This window comes from Chiloscyllium plagiosum, chromosome 9, assembly GCF_004010195.1.
Source record: "Chiloscyllium plagiosum isolate BGI_BamShark_2017 chromosome 9, ASM401019v2, whole genome shotgun sequence".
Lineage (NCBI taxonomy): Eukaryota > Metazoa > Chordata > Chondrichthyes > Orectolobiformes > Hemiscylliidae > Chiloscyllium > Chiloscyllium plagiosum.
The window spans coordinates 20,216,661-20,228,017 of record NC_057718.1 but is presented as its reverse complement, the minus strand read 5'-3'; the positions used below and the strand labels follow the sequence as shown (position 1 = coordinate 20,228,017).

The window sequence follows — 11,357 nt, the reverse complement described above, 5'->3', positions numbered from 1 at the left end:
GTTCCTCAACTGGGAGGGAACTCTTCTGCCTGGTAATGGGATTGTGCTGCTGTTGTTGCATTTTTGTGAACAACATTTTAGATTAAATAACTGTATCCTTGCCCCGCCTTCCTGTTCCCATCCATCCACTGTCCTTTCCTTTTATTATGGCTCTGGATGATATTGCCAAAGCACATCAGATGCTAGAAATCTGAGATAAAAAAACAAGGCATGGGGAAAGTCAGTAGTTCTGGCAGCATCTGTTGAGTGAAACAAAGTTTGAGTTCAATGGACAACATCATCCAGACTCATGGTGTGAGCTTTCGAATCTATGCTGCTGAACTCCCCTCTATCATGCCAACTCTCAACTCCACTGTGGCTAAATTATCAGATTTCATCTGAAATCCAAGACTATACGAGCAGAAATTTCATCCTATGTGTAGCTTTGGTCCCTGCCATTTCTAGCTATCAAATTTATTCTTCTCCCAAGTAAATAACAGATAAAACTAGTCTGCTCACATTTAATCAGAGGTGAGCTTTTGAATTCTCATTTGTATTATCATCAAGACTGCCTATTTCCACCTCTGAAATATTGCCAGTCTTAGCTAATCTGCTGTTGAAAAACACATTCATGCTTTTTCTACCTCCAGACCAATTATTCCAATGCACCCCTGGCTAGTATTCCTTTGTACACTGGAGGTCATCCAAAATTCTGCTGCCTCAACTCTCAGCAGGTCCTGTTATCCCAGTGTGCCTGTACTCACTGACTTCAACTGGCTCATGACCAAACGACATCTTTAATCGTTACATTTTCATCCAAGTTTGTAAAGCCTTGACTTACCTGTCCCTCTTATAATCTCAAGCACCAAAATCCACTCAGTTATCTGCATTAAGTTTTTAGCCCAGGGTGGCTGTATCTCGGCCTTAGTTCTGGAATACTATTCTTAAACTCTCTGCCTCACTTTCCTCCTTTAAGATAGTTACTAAACCTCGCTCTTTAACCAAGTTTTTTGGTCATCAGATTTTACATAAGTAAGCATCGAAATATTTTAAATTAGGAGAGGAAACTCAACTTGAAATATTTGCATTTTTGTAAAACATTTGACCATGTTTATTAACAAGGAGGATTAATTAACAATCACATTTGCTGTAACTTTTAAAGAATCTGAAAAAGTGGCTCTATTTAGAGCAGAGGATCATCTCCAAATGAGTGCAACACAACATTTTAAATTTCTTCCAAAGTACTGGAGAATCTCAGCAGATCCAGCAGATAAACTCTATTCACAAATGTAGCCAGACCTGCTGAATTTCTCCATCTCTTTTTAAATTTCAGTTGTCCAACACCCATTGCACTTTACGTTTAGTTTGAAAGAAATTAGATTGCCTCAGGAAGCTGGCAAGGTAGGAGTTGCTCACATTTTCCATTTTGAGGATGAACATTGCAACTCATATCATTTTAGATCATTTCCACAGACAGCTTTTATTTGGGCAGTTTATTTTATCATTGCTATTTACAAGGAACAATTTAGTGAGCAAAAGACACCCATTCTAATTAGTACTCTTGCAGATGTTGGCACAGGCAATTAAAAAAAAACCTTCACGTTATACTGTCATGCTTCAAGAAATTGATCCTAGCCCTTTTTGCAAACCACATGAGTGTTGCAGCCATTAAAATTTGCAACCATTTTTCCAGAAACTCCATGTAAAAATCTTTCTAAACTTCTTATCACAGTACTGAAATAGTTTTAATCAGCTACAAGTGCCCTTTCTGACCATGATGAAGTTTCCCTCAACTTTTTTCCAGTTTTCAACTTGACTAATCCCAGATCAACAGGACTACGGTCTTTCCCATCCAATTACTAACAGAATTGCTCCAAACATCAATTCTTGACCCCTTCCCCATTTGTGACCCCAGGGGGAAATCATCAAAAGGCACTAGGGGTTGCACGGTGGCTCAGTGGTTAGCACTGCTGCCTCACAGCACCAGAGACCCAGGTTCGATTCCGGCCTCAGGCAACTGTCTGTGTGGAGTTTGCACGTTCTCCTGGTGTCTGCGTGGGTTTCCTCTGGGTGTTTCAGTTTCCTGCCACAGGCCAAAAATGTGCAAGTTAGGTGGATTGGCCATTCTAAATTGCCCATAGTATAAGGTGCATTTGTCAGAGGGAAATGGGTCTCGGTGGGTCTTCGGAGGGTCGGTGTGGACTTGTTGGCCCAAAGGGCCTGTTTCCACACTGTAGGGAGTCTAATCTAATCACTGTGCCAGAAAACACATGTATAGCCAGTTTACCTTTCTAATAACTTCACATGCATGTGAGATTCCTTATCCACCAACTTACTTAAAATGAAGCACAATTGTTTTCAGTTAGATGTAATAGAAGCCAAATCCATTGTCTTCAACCCTTCATCTCAAACTCTCTATCCTTTCCATTAAGTCCAACCTTATCTCAGACTGAATTTCTGTTTAACATCTCAGTATGGTATTCAATCTCATATTGAGAATTTGACTTCATATGCAGTCCAAAACAAGAATACAGACTCTGATCATCATTATATTGCCCATTTCTGCCTTTACCTCAGCTTCACCTATAATTTTTTTCTCGTCCATGCTCTGGTCTCCTAGCTGGTCTCCCTTTCTCCACCCAGATAAAGATCAAATCACTTAAGTCTCTTTTCTGTAGCAGAGGATCCCATTCTTTAATCACTTCTGTGCTTGCTGTCAGACATTGCCAGGCAGTATCCAAATGCTCACCAGTCCTAAATGAATCCTCCCTTACCCCACAATAACTTTTTCCTGATACTGGTCTTTTATAAACCTCTGCTCACTGCCGTAGCATTGGGTTCCTCAGATTCGCTATTTTACGATGATTGAAAGGCCAAATTTTATTGTTATTAACTCAGTTTAGGAATATTAGCAAGACTTGGGGTGGCACGATACTCAATGGTTGGCACTGCTGCCTCACAGCACCAGGGTCCCAGGTTCTATTCCAGCCTCGGGTGACTGTGTGGAGTTTTCACATTCTCCCAGTGTATGCGTGGGTTTCCTCCCACAGTCCAAAGATGTGCAGGTCAGGTGAATTGACCGTGCTAAATTACCCCATAGTGTTAGGTATTTTAGTCAGAGGGAAACAGGTCTGGGTGGGTTGCTCTTCCGAGAGTCTGTGTGGACTTGTTGGGACGAAGGGCCTGTTCCCACACTGTAGGGAATCTAATCTAAAAAAAACTTGACATTGAAATATGTGACTGTTGACTCTTCTGTGAAAATCATGATTATTCAGTATTTAGTTTTTGAAATCTCTTAGAATACCTTGTACAAAGTCAGATGAACATAACAAAATAGAGATTGAACAGCATATGTCTGTAATAAAATCAATGACAACGTGCTTCAGGGTTTTATTTTGAGAATATTTTACCAATCAATGAAATACTGTAGACACGAAACTGACTTCTTGTATGATAATACAAAAAAGTCACCTTCTGATAAAAACTGCAGTTCTGTGTATGAATCCATTTAAAGATTTATTTCACATGATCATGTTCACTTTAACTAGATTAAAATAACCACTTTTGTCATTTTGTCGAACTTTTCCAAATGAAGCAATGTGATCAGGCTGTATGTGTTGAGAGTCTAATCTATTTGCGTCGTAGGGAAAAGTTTGGAGCACTGGCACCAATGGAGAATGTGACTATGTAAAACTACAAGTATCCCTCATTGGCAACTTAGCAGCATTTACCATTAACTGTGATAGATTATGTGTATTACTGGAAATATATTTCCCTTCTAGTGGCACCTTGAAAAAACATATCCTACACTGGGTTGAACTGCCTTGCTCCTATGACAGAAAGAAAGACTTGCATTTATATAGTGGATTTTGCAACCTCAGGCTGAATCAAAACACTTTCCAGGTGTGTTCTTTTGATACCAACTGGTTGTCAGTTGGTACACAGCAAGTTTCCAAGACAGCAATTAAAATCACATTTAGAGAATATTGATTGAGGGAAGAAATATTGATCAGAACATTGGGTTGCATCTCTTCAAAATAGTACTATGAAGTATTTTATGTTGATCCAAGACAGTAGACAAAGTCTTCGTTTGACATTCCACCTCAGGGAAAGCACCAAGAAATGCCGATCTAGATTATGTGTTAAAGTACAGAATTTAATGGGTGCCAGAATTTCATATACCTCACACAAACAGTTGACAGGGACCCATTCCCACAGAGAATGTTTGCCTCTCAGCTATATGACCCTTAACGCCCTTCACTTAGGTATACTAACCTGCAGCTCTGTAGTGGCAGCAAAGCCTCTTGGAGCAGTCCCTGAGTCCAGCACCAGATAAGTCAAGGGGTCTCTCAGTGGGGAGGGAATGAGAGGCTCAACAGGGGTAACTTTAGGAGAGGCTGTTGGACAGATTCACCTGCTCTCCCAGCCAATTGCCCCTTTTCACAAGGCTGTGTTCAAAACAATAGCATTCAAGTGTTAAGTCAATTCAGTCATTAAATACATTATAAAAGATTTAATACTAGTAACTGCCATTACACATCAAGCACATTTTCTATCAGTGGCAGGTATGTAGCACCTTGCACCACACCAACTCTATATTTTCATTCTGGCTAAAATAAAGAAACTTGTTATGGTTAAATATTCCTAGGTAAATTGAAGCAAGTTTAAATATCTTCATGGATTTCCTCACCACTGTATGGCCCTTTGAACAGAACTACATTCGGATTTCAATAAAATACTTTGATCAGTCTCTGGGGTCAATATTTGTAAGTTGTCCTTTACGGGAGACATTGGGTCAGATTTTTGACTGGATTGAAGCTTCTTGGACTCCCTATGAAGAACAAGGGTCTTTTGTTAGTAGCTGAAACAGAAAAATAAATATGCACATACAACTTTGACTTTGTTTATATAATTTATCATGGCCCGAATTTGAATATTTCAGTATTTGCAATCCAGTATTAGATTGGAAAATGGCACCATTTCCAAAGGAAAAGATACATGCAGTTTCAATTTCCTGAAAGCTGAGACATGTTGAAATTTAATGGACAATGAAGGGGAAACAGTTTAAAAGTACAGAGGCGTCACAAAATTACTGAACGACCATGATTTACAAGCTAGTAGGAATAAATGAAATAAGCGAGCACTTTTGTTGCAGACACAGGCAGTAGATTTTCAGCATGTGTAGTAGGGTAGAAGCAATGATACAAGGGAATAGTTTCATATTCCAGGTGTATAAAGCATTCTTGCATATTCCAAAACTAGTCTCCAAAAAGCTAAGTGAAGTAAACTTTGATATCATAAAACTCATGATAGCCCCATCAACCAGTTGTGAAGACTCTTGTAGCAAGCAAACAAAGTTCGTCAGCAGGTTTGAAGTATGGGACCAAACCAGTCAACTGCAAAGTTTAACTCAAATCAGGCAGGATGAGAACACAACAATATATATTTTGCAACAATAGGTCAGCCAAAACTACAGGTTGAGTACAGAACAACCTCAATTATCCGAATGAGATGGGTGGGAGTATTTTGTGCGGATAACGGATTGCCTGGATATCGGATAACGTTTTTATGGGACCTTGAGATCTTGTTCGGCGAATCCAAAATTTGGATAATTGACTGTGGTTGTTCTGTCCATGAATTTATGTAATTTTAGGACAAAAGAAGCCAGGTGCATATTAGATACATTTCACAGAGCTGGATCAGGGCCCACATTGCCAAGGAATGGATAGAATGCTGGCGTGATAAAATTGAGAGGATTGGTTACTGCTAACCATGGTGATAGCCAACATACTTATCATATGTCAACTGAATGCAAGATTTAGATTATGCTGTTATCAAAGCACCTCATCCACATAATGGACACAGCAAGAGGCTACCACCGGATTCATGGTTTTCTTCATGATTGGAGCCAAATGAATAAAAAAACTGAAGTAGCAGTCACCAACCTCAGGCTCAAACCACCATATTACTTGGAAAGCACTCAACAAAAGCAAGTTCTGCCATTTGAAAGCAAGTCTCTCCTTCAATTATTAATTCTTATTTTCTAATCCTCTTTGAAAAGTGCCCCATTAATGTATATATTTCATCAAGGTTTTATAGGATGCATGACAGTCAAGAGTTGTGTGCAAGTCTATAGATCAAATAATGTATCAGGGCTCAGTCTTAACAGACAGGAAAGGCAAAATGAAACAGGCCATGACCTGAAACAAGCAGCATTCCAGCTAGGTGTACTTACCCCTTAAATCCAAACTTCTGCCATAAATCATGGATTGTTGCTTGCAGTTCAGGCTTGTTCTCATTATTTGGGGCAAATGTCCTTCTCTGTAGTGACAGTGATCTTTTGTTTAAACCACTGGCTTTGGCTGGTCCTGGGAGCTTCAGTTTAGTGGACATGCTTAAAGATCCAGGGCTCAGCTTTTGTAACCCAGGTACCTGAACAAAAAGTGCATTTGGTAAATCTACAGTAATAGAAGGTCGCAGATTTGTTCGCTGACCAGGTGTGGTTTTCTGCAGTCGTTTTGTTGCTTCGTTAGGTAGCATTGTCAGTGCGTCTTGGATACAGTGTTGGTGGTCTGTCCCACCTGGTATTTATGTGTCTCTGGATTTTGCTACTTCTGGTTCTGTATCCGATTGGTTTGTATATGGGGTCCAGTTCAATGTGTTTATTGATTAAGTCCCAGTTGGAGTGCCAGACTTCAAGGAATTCTCTCGCATGTCTCTGCTTAGCCTATGCTAAGATGGTTACATTGTCCCAGTGGAATTTGTGTCCTTCGTTATCTGTGCGGTTGGAAATGAGAGTGCACTGGTTGTGTCTGGCAGTGGCGAGCTGATGCTCATGCACTTCTACGGTCAGTTTTCTTCCTGTTTGTCCTATGTAGTGTTTTCCACAGTCCTTGCAGGGTATCTTGTAAATAATGTTCATCCTGTTGGATGTGGGTGTCAGGAGGCGCTGGTGAAAGTTGTTTACTGGCTTGTGGCCACTAAGATTCCTCAAGGTCTGAGTAGTTGGGTAGTCATTTCTGATATTTCTCTGATGTATGGAATGGTCACCATCATCGCTGGTCGTGTAGTGTTTTCTTCTTTAGGTTTGTTGCATACGTATCGGAGGATAGCGCTCTTGGGATACCTGTTTGTTTAAATCCCTTTCTGTTCCCTGTGTTCCTGTTCTGCCTTCGAGTTCTGGGGTACTGCAGCGTGTCCTTGCTCATTTAAATAGTGTTCTAATGCAGCTTTGTTTGTGGGTGCCAGAGTGGTTGGGGTTAAAGTTCTGTATCTGGTCTGTATGTGTGTTTTTCCTGTACACACTGGTCTGAATTTTACCAATAGGAAGGGGAGTCTGCTGTTGTCTTCCTCTTCTTTATTCCGGTGATGATTTTATTGATGGGTTTATTTTAGTTGTGTACGTTTAGTGATGACAAATGTATCACCTGCATACCGGATCCAGAGTTTGGGTTGAAAGGTGGATGGGCTGTCTGTTCTAAGCGTTGCATTACTGCTTCTGCTATCAGTCCTGACATCCACAACCCCATTGGTGTACCGTTGGTTTATAGATCATGCACTGGTGTACACTTGCCCGGAACTCAATCAATTAACACATTGAACTGGACCCCGTACACAAACCACTCAGATACAGAACCAGAAGTACCAAAACACAAATACCAGGCAGGACAGACCACCAATATGGTGTTGAGGACACAGATGGTGTCACCTAGCGAGCAATGAAATGTCCGCAGAAAACCACACCAGCTTGGTGAACAAATCTACAACTTCAACCACAACCCAAATCTTTTCAAAAATCCTACAGTAATACAGTTAAACCCAGTTCTGGTCACAGATTTGCATTAAAAGAAATACTATGCTAAGTATTGTAAAATACATCTGGTTAAGCAAAAGCTACCAAATAAGTAAACCCCTCTCCAGGAGAATTACATTTTACCTTTCCTTAAAAAGAACAAAAAAAAACATAAGTTTTCAGCTTAAACTTCACCAACACTATCTCAAACTGAAGTAAAGAGTATCAAACAGGACCATCTGTTCAATGTTCATGACACTGGAATAGTCAGCTAAAAAAGTGACTGAAGAACTCAAGAGTGAACATCTTTAGAAGATTGGACTTTGGAATGGGATATTAGTATTCCTTCCCACTAGTGAGAACATGTGCAAGCTAGAGTACTTTTCAAGAGCTTTCAAATTCTATCATCTTGAATTATATATATTTGGAAATAGAGGGATAAGCCGGTTCTTCAGAAAATGCTTATAAAGGTCTGGAAAGTAAGAAAGAAACAGATTACTTACCCTGTGCTTTACAGTTACAGATAATTCTGGCAATGTGACAGGACTGCAAACTTGATCACATGATGTTGCTTTGTTACTAGTTTCCTTTCATAAAAAGGGAACAATGATAAGTGCATTAGTAAACAAACTGACGCAATTTCTTACTTCAATAAAATTCATAGTCTAAAGTAAGCATAAGGCATCTTACATCCAAATCAGAATTCCTCGACTTTTGAGAAGAGCCCAAAGAATCAAAACCACTGCAAGAACTGTCCAGAGAAGAACTAACACCAAGAGGAGATTGTGGAGAGGCCATCATTTCAGAGTTTTCATCTAAGGATTCCTCACATCGTTCTAGCAGGCTTGGCTTGTTCTGGATTGCACTCCGATTGTTTTGTACTTTGCTCTCATTATATCCACTTACAGGTGAAGATCCCACCTTTCTGCAGAATTGCTGCAATACAGATAAATCAGCAGCAGGATTGGGCATCCTCGATTTTTCTTCCAGACCTCCAGACCAACTGAAAGCACTTAAACGTCTTCTGGCCACTGAATTCAAATCTGAGGGAGTTGTATTGGCATTAGGACTAGTGTTCAAAAGTTCAGGGGACTGTTCATATTGCTCACATTCATTTTTCTTTATATTTGTAAAGGTGTTATTTTCCTCACTATTAAAAAAACTAATCGAGTTAAAATCCTTGCATTTTCCTGTTGCATCAGGTAATGCTTTGGTTCCAGTTTTTTGATCAGATACAACACAAGCTTCTTTGGGACTACAGAAGAACCTACAAAAAAAAAATGGAAGAAAAATCAAATGCAGAGTTAAGTGGCATCCAAAGATAACATTGCACAAAGAGGATGTCTGCACTGAAGAAAAAAAAACGGACCAGTATTCTTCCTTGCCCTAAAGCACACTTCTGAATAATGTACAGGTATCCCCCGCTTTTCGAATGTGCGCATTACACCACTTGGCTTTTAGAAGACCTACATTAATACCTGTTTTTTGTGAATCCGAAGACTTTTATGAAAAACGACAAAGTTTTTCCCATATAAATTAATGCTTCTTTGCTTTATGCCATTTCGGCTTATGAAAGGTTTCATCGGGACGCTCCACTTTTGGATAGCGGGAGATACCTGCACTTGCAAGATATTTGTAACAGAACTGCTCTCAGGACAATGCATTGACTACATAAAGATCAGACTGGTTCTGCATTAGTGACACCAAAACAGTTTTCAATGAAAACAATCACTTTACCTGCTTCTGGTTCCAGGAACAACAATGGCACCTGAATCCTGATTTCTCTTTTGCAAAATGGTAGCAAACCGATTCCGTATCTTGTGATGAGGCCTTGGATTTTCATCCTTGACTGAGTGGCCCACTGATGAGGATTCCTCCTCTTCTGAAGGAGATTGTGGAGATAGGCACTTTTCAATAATTTGTTTTTTGCTACTTGGAAAGGAGTACTGACTTAACAAATCTCCATCCGAAATGCCTTCATCTGATGAGCAAAAACAAAACCACCTTTAAGACAATATTAGTGTATATTTAGATTTCAATAAACACACCTAGATTGTGCATTTAAATTGAATAAACAGTAAGTGGAAATCAGCCTTTTTTTTATAATATATTTTTATTAAGAAAAAATAGATTTTTAAATATTACAAATACAAAACAATGCAATTCAAAACAGTACAAAAATAGTACAAAACTAAACCCAAATAATAAAAAAAATTCCCCAACCCACCCTCCTATACGAATGTAGAGAAGTATAAAATTAAAAACCTAAACTAGCTGTTTAACTAAATAAATAAATACCTAACAACAAACAAATAAATACTAAGAACTCAGCCCAGCCAAACAAAACACTCACACATTCACAGTTCCTCCTCCCTGGATATTGGACTCATGAAACACAATCGTTACAGCTATATAAAAGCCCTTGTTAGTGTGGCAGATTAATCTGTGTCCAGGTATTTCAAAAAGGGTTGCCATGTCATGTAAAAATTCTCAGTTTTGTGGTGTACCATATTTGTGAGAAAATCCAGGGGAATATGCGCTCTAACAATCTTCCGCCAACCCGACAGGCCTGGGGGGGTTTTTCGGATTACCAACCTAGCAAAATATTCTTCCTTGCACAGAACGTAAGAATATTGAAAAGTTTTTTCTTATGCGCGTCTGCAGGAAATACAATGGGTAGGCCCAAAAGGAGAGAAATAAGGCTCTTCTCCACCCCTACACCTAAAATCCTCTCCATTGCGCCTGCCACAGCGCTCCAATATATTTGAAGCCCGTCACAAGACCAAAGACAATGGGTAAGAGTACCCATACAGACCTTGCACTTGGGGCATGAAGATACCACTGGTTTAAATTTTGACAAACAGTCTGGGGCTAAGTGGACCCTGTGGAGAACCTTCAGCTGTAAAGCATGGGTCCTATTGCAAATTGATATCTTCCTTGCATTCTCCCAAATATCCTCCCATGCCTCTGAAGAAACTTCAACACCCAGCTCTCTTGCCCACATCTTGCAGAGTCGATCAGACTCATCTGAGGTGGCACCCCCCAATTGGTGATATAGAGTACTGACAGAGTGTACTCTTAGCCCTTAGTACCCCTCTTTCTATGTCAGATTTGTAGGGATCAGTCAAAAGTGTGGTCTTTTTTTAAATAAAATCCCTAACTTGAAAAAAACGAAAGAGGTCTCTATTAGGTAAATCGTACTTCCGTACTAACTGATCGAAGGACATCATTACTTCTCCCTCAAATAAATCACCCATGCAAGATACACCCCTAGCTGCCCACGTTTAAATCCTGAATCTATCATAGCCGATTGAAAACCCGGCATACCCACTAAAGGTGTAAACAAAGATGTTTTGCCAATATTACCTCTCCTCTGCCGATTTGCCCACCATGCTTTAACAGTATTGATGACTATTGGGTTATGGCAATATTCCCTAACTGTCCTCACCTTGTCCAAAAACAGCAAACTGGTAAGGGGGCACCTTGCCTGGGAGACTTCGATATCTAGCCATATTGAAAGAGGATCCCCACAAACCCAATCACTTACGCAGGTCAAAAGCGAGCTTAATTGGTAATTTTTAATGTC

General features: G+C 39.8%; 1 protein-coding gene across 2 annotated transcripts in view; it reads right to left on the bottom strand.

Annotated features, from left to right (window-relative positions):
• Positions 1–4,464: 4,464 nt before the first annotated feature.
• The window catches only part of exo1 (exonuclease 1), a 26,368-nt gene continuing 19,475 nt past the window's right edge, over positions 4,465–11,357 (bottom strand). For both annotated transcript variants that reach the window (XM_043695523.1, XM_043695522.1), the window contains exons 10-14: positions 9,509–9,752; positions 8,462–9,038; positions 8,275–8,358; positions 6,215–6,411; positions 4,465–4,810 (exon numbers count right to left, since the gene is read on the bottom strand). In XM_043695523.1, the coding sequence (XP_043551458.1) occupies positions 4,666–4,810; positions 6,215–6,411; positions 8,275–8,358; positions 8,462–9,038; positions 9,509–9,752 (1,247 nt within the window). In that variant the 3' untranslated portion in view covers positions 4,465–4,665. The remainder of the gene's footprint in view (positions 4,811–6,214; positions 6,412–8,274; positions 8,359–8,461; positions 9,039–9,508; positions 9,753–11,357) is intronic.